Source organism: Protomyctophum parallelum (genome assembly GCF_964188405.1).
Source record: "Protomyctophum parallelum genome assembly, chromosome: 2".
Taxonomy (NCBI): Eukaryota; Metazoa; Chordata; class Actinopteri; order Myctophiformes; family Myctophidae; genus Protomyctophum; species Protomyctophum parallelum.
Window position 1 is genome coordinate 1531078 of NC_139699.1, and position 19240 is coordinate 1550317.

The 19240-nt window shown below is 41.9% G+C and overlaps 1 protein-coding gene across 2 annotated transcripts in view; it reads right to left on the reverse strand.

Annotated features, from left to right (window-relative positions):
• LOC310853667 (protein mono-ADP-ribosyltransferase PARP6-like) overlaps positions 1-19240 on the reverse strand; it is a gene marked incomplete at its 5' end in the record, with an annotated part of 47805 nt that overhangs the window by 9601 nt on the left and 18964 nt on the right. The window contains 9 exons of one of the 2 annotated variants that reach the window (XM_083758062.1): positions 509-581; positions 4175-4284; positions 4709-4757; positions 7104-7171; positions 8852-8917; positions 9270-9395; positions 12950-13042; positions 13792-13887; positions 15224-15355. In XM_083758062.1, coding sequence (XP_083614188.1) covers positions 509-581; positions 4175-4284; positions 4709-4757; positions 7104-7171; positions 8852-8917; positions 9270-9395; positions 12950-13042; positions 13792-13887; positions 15224-15355 — 813 coding nt within the window. Of the gene's footprint in view, positions 1-508; positions 582-4174; positions 4288-4708; positions 4758-7103; positions 7172-8851; positions 8918-9269; positions 9396-12949; positions 13043-13791; positions 13888-15223; positions 15356-19240 lie in introns of both variants that reach the window. The other variant, XM_083758061.1, reaches the window with a different exon arrangement.

The following is a 19240-nucleotide window of genomic DNA, read 5'->3' on the forward strand; positions in this document are numbered from 1 at the left end:
GAGCCATTCTCACTCACCACCGCAATGTTTTGATTCAGTGGCCTTTTCCCCACTCACCACCGCGACCCATGCTCTGCTTCAGAAGCGTACAGGCTTTCAGCCAGCGGACCTACCCTATACTGCTAGTGCTCTGAGTGGTTGACCCTCTGGTTCCAACACGGCACACCGGTAACCCGCTGACCTCCAGCCAACACCACAGCCCCCTCCCTCTCTTTCCCACAACAGGAAGGGGCGTGCCGTCCACTGCCGTCAGTACAGGAAGCATAGGGAGTAGCTGACACTGGCCAGGACGGGTTTCCCAGAGTGCCGTGTGCTCAGTAAAAAATGCCAAATTGAGTCAGAGTTGACAAAATGAAAAAAATGTAATAAAATAAAAAAGGAAAGCCTGGCACCCATTAACTGTCAAAATGGATCAGCTGGACAGCGGGCCTGCTCCCCGTGAGAACAGGCACTGTCCAAGGTGGGATTATGCGTCTTTGATTACAGCCAACTGCTGGGCTTTATGTACCTGCAGTTTGGTGTAAGAGGCATTGACTAGTCCATTTCTCAGAACGGAGTGCCAGTTCTCTATGTGGGAACCACTGGAGCAGGAGCACAGAAAGAGAGGGAGAGAGATAAAGACACATGGAGTTAGACACAGAGTGAGACGGTAAACGGGTAAAGCATTGAATAAAACAGTGTGCAATCAAAAATGTCTAAGCTTCTGAGACTGAAACGCAATGTATGCGTTGGTGGGAAAGTCGCTTGACAAAAATGACATATGTCACATAACACTTTGATCGCCGTCCGTCCGTCTGTCCGTCTGTCTGTCTGTCTGTCTGTCTGTCTGTCTGTCTGTCTGTCTGTCTGTCTGTCTGTCTGTCTGTCTGTCTGTCTGTCTGTCTGTCTGTCTGTCTGTCTGTCTGTCTGTCTGTCTGTCTGTCTGTCTGTCTGTCTGTCTGTCTGTCTGTCTGTCTGTCTGTCTGTCTGTCTGTCTGTCTGTCTGTCTGTCTGTCTGTCTGTCTGTCTGTCTGTCTGTCTGTCTGTCTGTCTGTCCGTCTGTCCGTCTGTCTGTCTGCATCGATATATGATAATATATAACCTTTATTCCATGGGTAAATTTAGGTGTCATACATATAGGTAGCTATAGCCTGATATTGCTGTTAAATAATCTATAAAACCAAGTAACCAGCGCATCTCACTTGAATAATGTTGATAAAACCGTGTTAGAATCTACGCTGCAGCACAAACATTTCACCACGTGCGCTGTGTGTGTGTGTGTGTGTGTGTGTGTGTGTGTGTACGCGCGCGCATACAGAGAGAGAGACGCAGAGAATTTTTATGAAAATCAAGATCAGAACAGAATACTTAGTAAAATTAGATGAGGAACATTAAAACTGAGACCCAGCACTAAAACAAATATATCTCTGGATTTAAACTGAATTTGGAATTATTATTTTTTATCAGCTTTTTTGAAACAATGTTTTAATTAAAACAATAATATGCGTTGAATTATAAAACTTAAATGCTGCACGTTTACCACTGAAACCTTGGAATTTGATTCTCTTAATGTGACTATCTGAGCCAGCATTCTCTGTCTACTGCCAGTGACACTGTGCCAACCAGAATAAACCTAGTCATCTATTCCCACCATTACGCAGAGGATATTTAGAGACATGTCTTACATCATCCTCTAAACTTAGACCATTTATTATTCACAAAACAGACTCTCTGAGTAACCGGAGACCCAGATCACTGCCGTCTTTTATCACCGGACGCGTTGCGTGAACACAGGACCCAGCTGATATATATCAAGCTGATGTATCAAATCTCCTGTCAAGGTCTCTTAAAATAAACCAGGGTGCGCTTGGTGGGCGGTATGAGGGCAGCTGTTATTCAAAGCTGCAGTACATTAAAGAGAGTGCATGTTGAATTAACATCACTTCCCTGGGGGACTGAGCCAGTTTGAGTGCTTTGTTGCGTTCCCCTCGAACTGGCTAAGAACCATAGACTGTAAAAAATATGGACAAAGCGTTCCCCGGGTCTAACATGAACGTAAAATGAAGCCTGAAATTCCTTGCACTCTAATCGTCGCCATCTTTCTTGATCCGTTCTGGTCCAGCTGGCCATTGGCTGGCCCAGACAACGAGGCGGGACTTCCCCCCCCCTTCTTCTCCGTTGGTTTTTATTTTGACTCGAGTGGGTGGGGGATCCCGATCATAGACTGTAACGGTAGCCACGCCCCTCAGAACATACGCGACTTTATGGTCATTTATTTTATAAATGGGACCATAATTTTCCAAAAAGAATATTATGACATTAGAAATGAGACTTTAAACTAGTGACTGGAAGCAGAAAGTATTCATGACCATGTTTATTAAGGTAATACAGTCTAGGTGAAGTTGGGCCAAAATACATGGGCCTCTATGGAGCTATGGGGCTTTTTGGGTCCAGTCCAGCGCCACAACAGGCCATTATATGAACTTTCAGGAAGTCCCGATTTCAAAAGAGGCTTCACGAAATATCTGGCTGGCTGCCCCCCTGCTAAGAACATGATGCGGGCGGCTGGGGCATGCAAGCAGGTACATGCGTATTGGCAGCGGCACCATTAGCATTAACCATCTTAACGTTTACACATTTGACTGTGCCAACAATGAAAAAAATAAAAAAAACAGGAATAATTCATAGCAATTAACGTTAACATCGACGATGGGGAGACGGATGGAGTTGCTCTCAAAGCGAGCGGAGCTCCGCCAGCGCCCAGATGGGCTTTGTGTATCTAAAATGTTCATCCGAGCTCCATCTGCTACTGTGACACGATCTCACGGACATCACTGGCTCTGTGCGCTGGCACGGCGGGGCGTGATGCCCGTCCAAGAGAGATGGCCAGTGCCATGTGCAGTTGCTTTGTTATGGTGGAATGGAAATCTGCTGCGGGCAAGCCTTGCCATCTACATTATCATGACCAGATGCTGGAGAGAGGATGGGTTCAATCAATTCAAAGCCTCTGGAGTTTTTCTATTCCACTGTACGGACATTTCATGGCATTGTGTGCCAGGTCTACGTTAGAGTCTGAGTAGATGGTGCATGCAGGTCCTCAGCTCTGCTTCCACAGCACCAGATCCTACAAACTTTCTTACGGAGACTTGTCTCTGGATGAGAGACTATTGAGATTGAGATAATTGGGGCAGTCATACTGATTGGATATTTGCATCATGTGTTAATTTAAACAGATTTAATTTAACCACGTAACCCCTACAGAATATATACTTTGTTGATTTTTCCTATATTTTCCCTCTACACCACATCTGTTATCAGCTATTTTCACTATCTACTTTCGGACCAATGTTCCCCTATTATGCCATGGTGCAAATAAACACAAAAAAAAAGACTATGTGCATGATGTTCACAAAGAGGTGATTAGGAGTTAAGACAGTACTCTCTTCAAATGTGTTTTTTTAACATTAAAACTTAACATGGTTTATATCTGCCTCCCAAGGAGGGAAACGGAAGCCTGACACGGGCGTCAGTACAAGGGCCGTCACCAGGAGGGAACGGTGAGGTGCCGTCTAGACTCTAGACTCTAGACTCTAGACTCTAGAAGCACATGCAGACATATTTGCACAAAATTGCACTTTGCGGTTCAAGGAAGCGCAATTTGAAACAATCGACCCACTAACATAAGAGAGTGTCCATCCTTTACATCTTTTAATGATGGATCATGGACAGTCATGTTTAAATAGGTTTAAATGTAGGTTCTTTTAGTTGTCCTGAGTCTCTGGTATTTTAGGTCAAAACTAGGCCTTTTTACTGTAGTTATTTTCTACCCTTTTTATTTGTAATGTTTTTTATGTGCTCATTTTGTAATGTTGATGGTATTTTGTATGGGGAGTGACTACGGATGGAAATTAGCATTCTTGCTAAATCCGGCGCATTTGCATTGCATTGCATATGTGGTGTCCATTGATGTACTGTCCCTCCCAAATTAATGTATCAATAAAATAGAGACAGTAGGGCTCACGTGGCTAAAATGACATCTCTCACACTTGATGTCAAAAGCCCCGCGGCCATCTTTGCGCCAAAGGTGGAAATAACAATAAGTCTGTTTTCATTCTAATTCTAGTAGTGATGGACGGTATGAGAGCAGTCCGTTCAATATTTGACATGTCTGGGGGAAGAGCAGAGTCCAACTCACTGGAAGGCGAAGGTGCTGCCATAGAGTTTCTTGGCAGTACGAAAGCGAGCCTCCTTGGCTGGAGGGCTGCTCAGGAGCAGGAACTGGTGAGAAGTGTGCATGAACTTCAGTTGCTGTCAGAGTGGGCCAGAGGGCGGGGGGGGGGGGGGGTAGAGAGAGAGAGAGAGAGAGAGAGAGAGAGAGAGAGAGAGAGAGAGAGAGAGAGAGAGAGAGAGAGAGAGAGAGAGAGAGAGAGAGAGAGAGAGAGAGAGAGAGAGAGAGATGCACAGGGACAAAGTGAAAGTAAGGGAGAGATGCAGATAGAGAGAGGAGGCAGGCGGAGAGGGAGAGTTAAAAAAAGACAGAGAAAGAAGTACAGTATAAAAGGGAGGCATGAAGAAGGTGGAATACAGGCATGATACATGGAGAAAGAAAAGATGGAGATAGTCAGAGAGAGAGAGAGAGAGAGAGAGAGAGAGAGAGAATGCGCAGTGTTCTATCTAGAACAGAGTTGGAGAGCAGAAAGTGTGTGATTGTGTATGTGATTCCTCCTACCCTGCTCAGAGGCAGCTTGACAATATGGGACCTGTTACTGGATATGATCCTGTGGAAAGACAGAAGAGAACACTCAGTTTCAATGAACCTGACAATGTCTGTCCCCCGACTCCCCCCTGACCATTTGAAACACAAGCACCCCTATAATCTCGGTAAAACAGCCCTATTCATATCAAGACCCAATATTTATTCGACATCTGAGTCATGGACCACTATTTGATTTGATTTGATTGAAGATTTTGCCTGGCAGACCAAAACTAAAGAATATTTTGTTATTGTTGAATAAGATTTTGTTCACAATTTCATGCTGTATTGATGTGTTACCATAGGAGAGACAACAGGCAAATGTTGATCAAAATAACGATTATTTATTTTACTTTCTCTAACTGTGTAGACTTCTTGTAGTAAATGAATGAATGCAGATGTTTAACAACACTCACTCACTGGTCAACAAAAACACCTTGAAGACCTTAACAGGAGCCCTCGTACAAGGTTTCTTTGACTATGCATCCACCTCTTGGTACCACAGCACCTCAAAGGCCCTTAAAACAAGGCTCCAGACCTCCCAAAACAAACTGGTCAGGCTCCTACTTGGCCTCACCCCCCGAACCCACCTCACCCCTGCCCACTTTGACAGGCTTAGGGTCGACGACAGACTACAGCATGTCTAAATACTTCCTTAATGTAAACGAAGTCCACACCCACAACACCAGAGGGAGTGCAACAAACCATGTACAACCCAGATTCGGCACAAACAACGGACTAAATTATTTTCGCTCCTATGCCACCAAAATGTGGAACGCCCTACCAACAGTCATTAAGACATGTGAATCCCTTGACTCCTTCAAAACCGCTCTCAAAGGGCACCTACGGACGGCTGCAATTAGAAACTGGCCTCTGTAAAATCTGAATCCCCCTCACCCCATCCCCCCCCCCCTTTCCCCTCACTGTATATGTATCTTTTCCCTTTTTGCTTCCTATATGATGAATTCCTGTTCTGTTCTTTAGCTACATAGAAGTGTCTATTTGTATGTCTCTAAATGTTTTGATGAATTGAACAATGTGGACCCTGTTGTAAACAAGTGTAATGCTTAATTGCGTCGTCCACTCACAGTTAACAGTCTTTGTATTGAGTTTGTGCTTGAATTGTACTGTAATTCTGCAAACTGTTAATAAACATTTCAATCAATCAATCAAACACATATTGGTTACCAACTCCCCATCATTTAGCTAGGGACCAGATGGAAGCCCCGGAGCTCAAGGACCTCTGGAGTGAACATTAGGTGAACATAGCAGATGTTCAAGGCAAGCTCACAACGTGTCGTGTTGTGAGTCTTGTGACGCATTGTGTGCTTGTAAAGAACTTGCTTTCGCTTTTCAGTGAAGATGTTTGGTGTTGCGCAGGGGGTCTTCAACAGGGGGTCTGGGACCCCTAGGGGGTCAGCACCCTACTATGAGGAGAACTTTACCCCCAAATAGCGGATCTACAAGCACACAACGCCAGGTTTGGTGTAGAGGGAAACAAGAGCAGGCCAAGTACAGAGTGAAAGATCACGGGATCTACTGAATGTGTCAAACTGACATATTGAGCCTACAACTCACAGCATGGCATCCCTGCTAGTATACCTTTACCTTCACATCCAGTAGATCCCGTGATCTTTTGTGGCCAGATGTAATTTCTTGGGGTCTAGTAAATAATCTAGTATAATACTATAATAAATAATACAAAATGAAATCGCTATAAAATCTTGTAAAAAATATTAAAATACATATTTAGCCCCATGCTCGAATGCAACCCTGTCAAAAACTGCTAAAATCCCTAAAACGAAAGAAAGCAGCAAATGAAAAAAAGAATTAACACTCATCTTTTACTTTCTACAACCTAAAACAACCTTGGTTGAAAAAAACTAAAGTTGTCCTTTAACCCACTAAAACTGGGAAGGCATCTTATCTGTGTCATTTCAGATTTTAGCATTGGCTATTCAACAAGAGCAGATATACAAGTTCACAATACGTCACTATGAGCCTGTCGATTTTTGAGGGGCGTTAGCCCCTCCTATGCCCAGTTTTGTCTGTTTGTGTGTACCCCATAGAGCGTCGCAGTCTAATCTATAGCGATGATTTCATTGGCTGAGCACCCCATAGTGATGATTTGATTGACTGAGCAAAGTACGGTACGTACAGTAAAAAAGTGAGGATACGGATGTGATTTTTTATTAATTAACAATTTCATTAATAATTTTTTTTAGCTCAAGTCCCTGGAACAAAATGTTTTTTACATGGGGTCAGCGGCCAAATGCATTACATTTTTACCACTTAGTAGCAACATGTGTTTTTCAGGAAACTGTTGGGCCTCCTCAGGTCTTAATGGCTTTTATACATGCTGTCCACTCACCACTGTAGTAATGGGTGTGCCAGAGGATCCAGCTTGTCCATCTGTTTCTTGATCTCCAAATAGGAACCCTGCAATGAAAGGCACACAGACATACAAGTCACTCCATCCGCTTAGATCTGACTGGGAGCAATGACGTATCAATACTCACTCTAAACCTACTTAAAGGTATATTCAGTGATTTCACTCAAAAAACCTTAGGTTTCGTTTTTGGCTGTGGGACCAGCCTTTCGTCCAATCAGGATAGAGAGCCAAAAACGAAACCTACGTTTTTTTGACCCCCAGGGGTTAACTGGGGACAGGGAGGAACTCCTTATATGGCCAGCACACTCTATAGTAGGGAGGATTATCACAACAAAACAAAAAAATAAGTGATATTTGTATTAAGTGAAATCACTGAATATACCTTTAACCACACAATTCAACAATGTACCTCCACCTCCTTCACCCATTCTGACCTGAGATCAGATTCTAAAAATGTCTTCGACATCCTGACAGTTTTCTGAAAAAGCTATGTTTCTATGTCAGTCGTTCTTCCATTTTTCAAAAATAGCAGCCCGTTGGGCACTGGCCTAAGGTGATCAGGTGTGATCAATTGGCTAATTTGGGCCCGTTAGGCTTAGGCACTGGCCTGTGTCCCTTGTATGAGTTCTTTGTCAGGCATGCCCACATCTGGAGATGCAGATGTCAGAATCATGTCAGAACAGGCCAGCTCCATATATGGAGATATAGGGGTGATCAGATGGAGAGCCCATCTGTCTCTCCGACGGACTCCACACCCTGTGGGCGTTTGGAACGTGTGTGTCCAATTTGAAGTTGGTGGGGCGAACAGTTCTCCGGTTACGTGGATTTTTACAGACGTACACACGTACGTACATACAGTATACGTACAGAGTCTTGATAGATAGAAGATTAGATTATAAGGTAGTCACATTATGATTACCTTTGATGTAGTTTAGTTTTCCTCAACAACGGGGCCGTTATTAGACTTGCTCTGGTGCACAGCGTTAGGAGTTCTCCTTAACGCTGTTACTTTCCAGCCTCTCGTCTGTAGTAAAACATTTAAAATCCCTTTCGCTACTCACCAAAACAAAGACGGTTTAGAGGAGGTGAAAGCCTACTCACCAAAACAAAGACGGTTTAGAGGAGGTGAAAGCCTACTCACCAAAACAAAGACGGTTTAGAGGAGGTGAAAGCCTACTCACCAAAACAAAGACGGTTTAGAGGAGGTGAAAGCCTACTTTCCTTGGTGGGAACACTCGGAGCCGCCCACCTCATGCTAAAATCCACATTTTGGCCAGATAAAAACATATTTCACTGGAAGGAAATATCTGGTCAATTAAATGGGATTTTTCTATTGACCTGATCTGTAGAGGGCATAGTGGAGTAAATAAAACATATTTCTTTCTTCTGGTGAAAATATTTTCTTTTCTGGCCAAAAAGTGCATACCGGTATTATACATGTGGGGCTCAGACTGTGTCCACTACGGAAAGTAGGCTTTCAACTCCACAAAACCGTCTTTGTATATGAGGCTTGAAAGTCCCATAGCGTTAAGGAGACGTCTTTCTAATACTATGGACCAGAGCTATGATTAGACTAGAGTTTCTCTCAGACTGACTTCAAAATAACTTTAATTTAAAATAAGATTGATTTAGAATCGTTTGTTTACTCTTACTGTATCGATTTCATTTGCAAATGAGAAAAAGCTTAAATGAATTCACCTTTGCTTCCATTAACCCATTATGCCTACCTGGGTCATCTCGCGGATGGACATGACACTGTCTAAGGCTTTCTGCAGTCTCTCATAATTCTTCTTCTGTGTGCATGGAGCCAAGAGGGGTCAAATGACAAAGGGGTGAAAGAAGACAAGAAAACAACAAAAACATTTAAATGCCTGAAAAAATATGATTTCAGAAATAGAGGTTATACCGGTAGTTGAAATATTACTATGATTTTTATTATTTACACTTAACAATTAAAAAGTTACCTGGATGTCAGTGTCCATTTATCTTTACGATAAATGTTGCTTATTTGTAACCGACTGTATTTAAGTATTCTGTAAGCTAAAACATTCGCTGATAAGTGATAACACACCTTTATGTTACAGGCAGTAATAATTTCAAGAACATTATATTGGATGTCACAGGACGGTTAGGGAGGGCTGTCACCTTTGGGTTGAAGGCCAGGGTCTTGGGGTCGTTGGGGTCCACTACCGAAGGGTACGGCTCAAAGATGATGCTTTTACGGGGAGACTCCAGAGCAGCTCGGCACATGGCCACCAGCAGGTCCACCACCTGGAGAAGAGCCAGAGCAGCAGCAGATGATTTATCCCATTCTGACCTGAGATCAGATTCTAAAAATGTCTGTTTGAAAATGACAGTTTTCTGAAAAAGCTATGTTTCTACGTCAGTCGTTCTTCGATTTTTCAAAAATAGCAGACCTACAAGCTCGTATCGCGCCACTCGGTGGCGCGATATGAGCTTGTAGATCTGCTATTTTTAAATAGCTAAAGCATGACATGATGCTGACACCAAAATGGGTGCCCGGTCAGAATGGGTTAAAGATCCTTTTATGGCATTTTTGCAAAATACCCTGCAGGGTCCACTGTCAAATTAACATATACCGTCATCTGGTTGGACATACTCTGTCTGCTGGAGCTATAGCCAAGTCTCCAGTGATTTCTATAAAACTTTATTACTCAGTCTATGTTGACATATTATACATTTTATTGACTCTTTAATTTCAGTGTCCCTGCATCTTATTAGAGATGCCATCCAGCCTTGCTACCATAAATTATATGGTATATGGTATACAGTATATGCATAAACATGGAAAGGAAAGAGGAGATCCACACACCGTTTTAAAAGCAGAACTGAAAGAAATACAACGTTTGGGCCTCAGGGGCCTTCGTCCGGTATTCGTCAGGTATTGATACCTGATGAAGGCCCCTGAGGCCCAAACATGAACACAACACTGGGTCACATGTCTCCTTTTGCTTCTCAGCTTCTCTTTTTTTTTTAATAGTTCTGTGCCATAGTATTCTTATTATGTATATAAGTTATACTGTCAAAAGAAGAACCCTGTAGAGCACAGGTCTCCTCCAGGTCAGGTAGGTTATTGTAGGGCAGCAATGTTCGAAATTCGCCACTCAGGATGGAATATGAGAAATCGGACAGATCTGTCTTGATCACATGACTATAGAGATAATGTGTGTGTGTAATGTGGAGTACATTTTTTTTTAGCAAAAAAGGAAAGGAAAAAAGGAAAAAGGATGTGTTCCTCGGCCTAGTGGGAATGTGCATGCAAAGTTTCGGCAAACAAGCCAAGCCACTCCTGCAAACTTTAGATGCCAATATTAACCAATATGAACAGGTCTTCTCCCATATCTGATTTCCACACTCTCCTCATACCGTGCATGGACTGACCGCATCAGAAATGTTGACCTCTATGGGGACCTACTACGGGTCACGGACTAAGTCAGAGAGAGAAGGATGAGGCTTGGCAGGGCACTGCGTCAGGCACCCAGAACTTGAGGCAATTAAATTGACCCTAAGGGAGCCAACCCAGGGCAAAGCCAGGAGGGGAAAGAAGCGTACCACCTATGTAGGCGTGCTGCGGCGCGACACTTGGCTGACAACACTGAAGAGCTCAAGAACCTGATGTTGGATAGGAAATTGTGGAGGGCAGTGATCCAGGAATCCCGAGTTGGTGTTGGCTAGACCTCACTCTCGCAGGAACTAACTATGTTGATTATAGAGATTTTATTGTATACCAATTTGTGTGTACACATATGACAGATCGGCATGAAAGCTTGCACATTAGTTCCCAGGAAGTAGGAAGAACCTATAGAGCTACCCCAAATTGTTCAAATTGGCCTCATGGTGGCGCTATAACAGCATATATCTAAATGACGGAGACCCGCCCGGCAACACTGTTTAAGTAGTATTTTTTGTTAAATTACTCATGACAAAGTAAAAGTATGCACAGACAATACACTAAGGGCTCCATCTTGCGGCAGGGGCCCTTTTTCCTTAATTTGGGGATTTAGTATTGTGTGAGAGGTGTGGCCCCGTAAAATGTGTTATCTTGTGCCACAGTCCCTAAAACACCTCCATTACCCCTTACATTATGCATAGGTGTGGTTTGGGCGTTACAATGATTAAACTAATCACAGTGGCACCTGCCATTGCCTTTAAGAGATCCATTATCCATTTAACAGTATGCCCAGTGATGTATACTGTGATGCCCCACACATATGAGTAGTGGATGTGCCTGCCTAACTTTCATCCTATAGGTGAGCCTGGGTGGGGCATTGGCCTGATGGCTAATGGGAGAGCACCTGGGCCCGGTGTCTCCCAGAGGCTATAAATACAATGCTCCTGCCATTTGAGCTGAGAGATCCAGAGGAGGCAGACCTGCTGCCTCCACTCCCTGCTTTAGCCTCCATGCCTCATATCATTGATGTTTGATTATCCTTTCCATCCACACATGCACCACACCATGTATCACACATCCATACACCACCCCTACACCACTGACTTACTGACTACACACCCCATAGTATTCGTTATGTTCAGTACTGCAGTTCTTCTTTAGTTCCTTTGTATAGGCCTATTATTTAATAAACACAACTTTCGACTGTCTCCTGCTCCTGATGTTTGTCATAGCATGAGCCAGCTATGACAATACTATGGCCCATGGCCATAGAAGAGCGACACACCTTGCTGCCTTGAAATATAGCATATTTATATTTGATACAGAGGCCGGGTTGTTTTGTGTCCAGTAGCTCCAACACAGCCTCACTCGTGCAAATCTAATAACGTCTTTAACTAGACAATTAAACACAATAATTATAGTAAAAAGGAGCGCATTCTTTTATCAAACAGAATTCGCATTAACCCATTCTGACCGGGCACCCATTTTGGTGTCAGCATCATGTTATGCTTTAGCTATTTAAAAATAGCAGATCTACAAGCTCATATCGCGCCACCGAGTGGCGCGATACGAGCTTGTAGGTCTGCTATTTTTGAAAAATCGAAGAGCGACTGACATTTTTAGAATCTGATGTCAGGTCAGAATGGGTTCATCAGACCAGTGTGTGTCCGGCGGAAACCTCGTATGAATCTGATCTCAGGTCAGAATGGGTGGTTTGAGGAGGCACTTTCCGTTGTCCTAAACCTGTGAGCATAAGATAGCAAATATAGGGAAAGCGCATCGACACGCCTGCAGACACACCTCCACCCGCAAATACAGGAGTTGGCAAAATGAATAGTGGGTTGTGTGGCCGCAAGATAACGTTTACGCACAGTGGAAGCTCCTAAATGCGTAATTCACAGAAAGGATTACTTGAGGATAAAGCATGGCATAAGATGGAGCCCCTTCTTTCTTTCAATCATTTAATTATTGTTATTTGTTATTATTATTGATTTATTATTATATTTTCACAATGTGATACAACGCCGGCTAGCCTACTTTCTAATGTTTTGATACTTTTCGCGACAGATGTATGCATATGACGGTATAGACTAGAGTTTCAAACTAGGGTATTTAAGAAGAAGATGATCAGGTAATATAATTGTGAAAAATAATAATGATTGAATGATGATTGAAACAAAGTGAATTGTTTGCTAGTGTGCTGCTTGTTTATGTTATGGACATACATACTGTACAACTTTGTCATGAATAATTCAACAAAAAAATACTTTTAACCGCTCCGTCATTTAGATATACTGTATGCGCTATAACAGGGTCCTTCAACGTTTTGGCTCAGAGGAGTTTATTTTATTTAAACTATGTTTCAATATGTACAGTATATATCATTATGTCAAAAGTTAGGTTTTTCTGTTACCTCTGCTCCAGTCGCCACCTCCTCAGCTGCTCCTGACATCACACCCAGAGTGTAGAAGGAGAAGACGCACAACTCCCTGGTACACACGGCAGGCTGCGCACACACATTCACACAAAGACCCCATGGAGTTATACACAGATAATATGATGTACTGCAAATAAACAGCACGCACGCACGCACGCACGCACGCACGCACGCACGCACGCACGCACGCACGCACGCACGCACGCACGCACGCACGCACACACTTAGGAATAGTGGCGTGCACAGATAGACACTAGGGGGTGCTAGAGCACCCCCTGCCCTTTTGGCAATGTGCTCTTAAAAAAGAAAAAAATTGTAGTGTGTGGACCATGGTGACATTGATCAAATCTTCGATTAAAAAAAAATAGCAGACCTACAAGCTCGTAGCGCGCGCTTGTAGATCTGTTATTTTTCAATAGCTAATGCACCAAAATGGGTTCCCGCCCCAAAATGCGCTGCACAAGGTGCCCTTTTTTCACTTGAGCACCTGCCCCTCTAAATGTCTGTGCACGCCACTGCTTAGGAAATACTGTATCATTTGTATTTGCATTAATCCAGGGCTGCTAAAGGCACCAGCAAATGTAAACAAACACATTGATGTTTCAATATAGCTTCATAATGAACGTCTAGTTCTTCTTTCACTAATACCTTTAGCATAGAGATAATATAGCTTCATAATGAACGTCTAGTTCTTCTTTCACTAATACCTTTAGCATAGAGATAATATAGCTTCATAATGAACTTCTAGTTCTTCTTTCACTAATACCTTTAGCATAGAGCCGTTCATAATGAACGTCTAGTTCTTCTGTCACTAATACCTTTAGCATGGAGCCGTTCTGGAAGACGTGCTGCTCGTCACAGACCACACAGTACTCGTTGAGCGTGGGAATCCTCTGCTCCGAGTACTTCATGATCTGTTGTTACAGGAGACAACAACATTGGCTCAACCCATTTAGACCTCAGGCCAATTCTACAAATGTATTCTGTAACAGTTTTCTCAAAATACTTATGTTGCTATAATATATCGTTGCTGTCGGGCAGAAACCTCTTTTAACCTCTTTTTTTTTTATATAACGTAATGCGCTATTGATCATACTACACCGTCACACAATGAAGCTTTTGAATTTGAATCCTGTAAAAGTAATAGTTTTGGACATATGAGGTTTCCACCCGAAAGAGACGATCTAAAATGACACATAATTATACTTTCCCGGTTTGAATGGGTTAAAGGTAGGGTAAGTGTTTTCCCTGGTTTAATAGCTCTATATTCTGACAGTACTACTCATTGCTATAGAGTGTTTGTTCAGTAACAGGAGTCTCCTATAGAGTGTTTGTTCAGTAACAGGAGTCTCCATGTCTCTCCAGCTCAGATACATTTTCAGGTCCGGATGCCAATTTTAGGATGGATAACTCAGTCAGGATACAGATTAAACAAGTGAAATTGGAAGTAATGACACAAGTGAATGAACAGACAAGATTGCATATTCTGTTCAGTAAAATATTTTAGTTTTGCCAATTATTTGGGGTCCCAAATACAATACACTCGTCACTCGCCGTTCACCAGTGGGGCCTAGGCCTCACTGGTGAACCGAATAACTGGCTTGTCCAATATGAACTTTTACGAGGGTTGACCTTCACTTATTTCAGTCTCTGTGGTATCACAGGCAATGTTACGGGTTTGGTATCAGAAACATAACTAGGTGCTATTGAAGCAACACAGTGTGTCGCGATTTCAGGCAATATACTGTAGTGTAGACAGAAAGAGACAACCATCACAATGGTTTCCTCTTCACATTGATGTTCCAAACCCCACACAAGTTATACAATGACCCTTGAATTACTTCAGACAGTTTCCTATTCACTCATCAGATAAACCATATCCCACTCTCTCTCAGTCACACATCAGTGTGGGGAAATCTATTACAGCATCTTTCTCTTTAAAGTAACGCATCCTGTCTGTGCCGCCGCTGATGGTCAGATAGTAATTGATTCTGAAGTGTCTATCACGGTTTCATCATTTCCCACCGTGGTCGGAAAGGGACTATCGACGAACCGCAGCATAAAAGCTGGCTGCTTTGCCAAAAAGTGCACTGCACGGCCCGATCCTTAAAAATGCCTTTTAGGCTGTTTTATACTCGCACGGCAGGTGTCTGTCGAAAGAAGGCCGACGAGAACGACAGATTCTCCCAAGTGAATGGGGAAGTGTTAGTAGACGTGAGGCGTGGACAGACACCCGTCTCTTTTCCTTACCTGCACTAAGAAGCCGTACTCCAAGGTAGGGATGTTCTTGCAGTGGCCGCCCGCCTGGGATGAGAAAAACAATTCAATCAGCTGCCTGGTGGTAATCTGCGCTGGGGCCCTGGCCGCCGGGACAGCCACAGTCTGATGGGTCAAGTGAAGACAAAGCATTATGGGAAACGGCGCACCAGCCCAGCCATGATGTTCAGGGTCGGGGTAGGTAGGTTGGTACAGTAGGTACGTAGGTAGGTTGGTACAGTAGGTAGGTAGGTAGGTAGGTAGGTAGGTAGGTAGGTAGGTAGGTAGGTAGGTAGGTAGGTAGGTAGGTAGGTAGGTAGGTAGGTAGGTAGGTAGGTACAGTAGGTAGGTAGGTAGGTAGGTAGGGAGAGAAGGTGCTCAGGTGAGAGCGGTGCAGGTTGGTGCTCTACTGGGAAGAGGGGGAAGAGGCACACCTCTCCATTGGACACAGTAAACAAACGGTAAAAAAGGCAAAAAGGGAATTCAAACATTATCATCGCTGTCGGTGTTGAAACTTTGTCATGTCCAGAACAGTTATATTTCAGGGAATGGGGCAAAAAAGAACCTGCGTTCCATTGGATCCTACATTGATTATTATTTAGTAAATATAACCCTGTAGACAGACTTAAAACACTTTCAACCTATTTTGTGTCATTGTCATTGTCATGTCATGGCAAACTAAATATAAATGTTTAAAAAATAGCACATCGCACATTCGCATTGCATCTGCTTGTTGTGAGCATATGGATCTGCTATTTCAGCTACTCTGAGTTTAAAATAGGGCATTTATTTATTAGAAGGAATATGGAGGTCCAAGGTTTCTGCCCGACAGCGACGATTGAGCCATGCACTGTATGTAGAATCCATGGATGTGATGTTTCAGTGAGATTGTTTGAGTTGGTCAGGACTTCATGTGGGTTTAATTGGCACACACCAGAACCCATTCACTGGACATGTATGTGGGTCAGTATGTCTCACTATGAAATGCGTCATTGTGTGTCTGTGGCTGCGGATGGCAATAGAACCTCCAGTATCTACAGTTAAAGGTATATTCAGTGATTTCACTCAAAAAACCTTAGGTTTCGTTTTTGGCTGTGGGGACCCAGCCTTTCGTCCAATCAGGATAGAGAGTCAAAAACGAAACCTAAGGTTTTTTGACCCCCAGGGGTTAACTGGGGACAGGGAGGAACTCCTTATATGGCCAGCACACTCTATAGTAGGGAGGACTATCACAACAAAACAAAAAAATAAGTGATATTTGAATTAAGTGAAATCACTGAATATACCTTTAAGCTGTAGATTAACTATAGATCAAGGTGATTATAGTCAAAAATAAAACTAAACAAAAAAATCCATACAAATAATAATAATAATAATAATAATAATAATAATAATAATAATAATACAGTTAGTTAACTGAAATAAACGATAACTAACTGAAAATGCCCTTTTCACTATTCTTCTGAACTTCTTCTGAATCCCACCTCTGACTACTCCATAAAACAAGCTGAACTAACAAAAACGACACTAAAACTAAACCTCTTTATCTGCTTTAAAAACTAATCAAAACTATGCTGAAATTTAAAACCAAAGGGTCACAACAAAACACAAATAAAAACGAATGAAAAATGCAAAACTATAGTATTTTGTATTGTGTACACGTAAGTAACATGGATTGTGTCTCACTTTTGTTCTCCAGTTCAGGTTAAAAACTACAGATGGGTAAAACATGGCAGGCTGCATAATACAGACATTATAACTACATTGTGATGTAAGCAACACAGCTGCAGACGATCACATGAATACTGTGTTAGTTTTGTGTGACCCAATGTACAGTAACTAATACCGTTGACTAATGCTTGCACATTTGTACACCCATAAGCCATAACTCACACAACTAACACAACCATTATTAACTTGATTAGCCGCAGCTCTGTTGTTTATAGCCTGCCATGGTTTAAATCTGCTGTAGTTTTTAATCTGAATTAATTCCCTAAATTGTTAATGCATCTGAATGCAAAACTATACTTTTGCTACTGCAATCTCACTACACGTTATACCAGGCATGACAAGAGAGAGTGTAGATGTTTATTTAAAAGTAAAACGTATGTGTTTAGATGAATATCAAGGCAAGAAGCCTTGTATCTCCATATTTCAACCTTTTTTATTTTTTTATTTTGTTTGCCCGTTCTAATAACATGTCTACAAGGCGACATGTTGTGAGCTTGTAGATCTGCTATTTACCTCTTTTTGGTCAGGTGACGACCTGACCTAACATCTACTGCCAGGTTGAGTTATGTCTGCGGGTTTTAGAAATATGTAATGCATGAAAAATATGAAGAGCTTGTGACTACAGCAAATGTTTTCCCTTTTCTGAAAAGTGACTATTTTGAACATGCCTGTACAAGGTCTCTGCGCAACAGAGATGATATAAACGTTAGTGCATTTGTTCATGTATTCTTAAACACATTTTTACACACTTTTACCATTATACATATCGTTGCTATCGGGCAATAACCTCATGTCCATATTTTATTATTATTATTATTATTATTTATTTATTTTTAATAATGCCCTACTTGATCATACAACAGTGTCACACAAAAGTACGGTATCAAAAGTAGCATATTTGCAAGCTTGAAACGTGGTGCGAACGAAGCGACGCATGTTGAGCTTGTAGAACTGCTACTTTAGCTTTTATTTAAATGTATTTGAACCCAGAAATGTAACGGATTTGGACATACCGTGATGAGGTTTCCACCGGACAGACGACATACACAAAGGTGTGACACACAACAACACATGTATATAAAGTAGGGCTGTCAAAGTTAACGCACTATTAACTAGTTAACTCACAATCCTTTTAACGGCACTATTCTTTTTGATGCGCGATTAACGCACTGTGAAGTTTGACAGAATGGTTGAGAGACGCATGGCAATTTTACACTGAAGAGTTGAATAATTGTTAAACAGCTGTATTACTTAAGTTAATTTAAGTCTACACAATTAGAAAACTTAGAAAACATGTTATTTTGATCAACATGGCCTGTTATCTCTCGTAATGGTACCATTGGCCAACATCAATACAGTTCTTTAGTTTGGGTCTGGAAGGCTAAATGTCATCAAATGGTGGTTCCGTGGCTCAAATGCAGAATAAATAATGGGCCTTGATAAGAAAAATCTTGAAAACCACTGATTTAAGGTATATTTAGAACGGATAAAAAATATGCGATTAATTTGCGATTAATCACAGTTAACTATGGACAATTATGCGATTAATCAGATTAAATATTTTAATCGATTGACAGCCCTAATATAAAGCACACAAAGCTGCTCTATACGTAACCTGGTGTGCTGATTTATTTATGTATGTATTACCATTGAGCTTAATAGAGCCAGCCTGCTTGCTCAGGGGATAAATTCAATCTGGATCATCAGTTAAAAATGTGTGTAGGGCACACAATCTAAATGTTTCAATAGAAGAGCATATGTATATGATATTGTATTAACATGCTCTACCATGCAGATTGGACACAATTACAGTTTATTCAGGTCAATCAGTTTAATTTTAGCCTTGGAAAACCCAGGCGTTTTTAGTTTCATTTTAATCAGTGTTGTTTTTTACAGGGAATTTAGATTTATTTAATTGTAGTCATAGTCTCTGGAATAGTTTTCAGTTACGGTAGTTTTAGTCACATTTTAGTCACCTGGAATGTTTTAGTGTTAGTCTAGTTTTAGTCAACTAAATATCACAAGATTTTAGTTGACTAAATCTACAGTTGATTTAGTCGACTGAAATGTATTTCGGCGGGCCTTGATGCCATCGAGATGACAGATTTTACACTTGCTGAAAATAGCCGATCTACAAGTTCACGTTGTGAGCTTGTAGATCGGCTAATTTCAGCATGCAACCAAGTGTAAATTGACTCATACTGGATGTCTTGTCCACTAGTCCCTTCATAAGATTTTAGTCTAGTTTGTGTTGACGAAATTGTCAATATATTTAGTCTT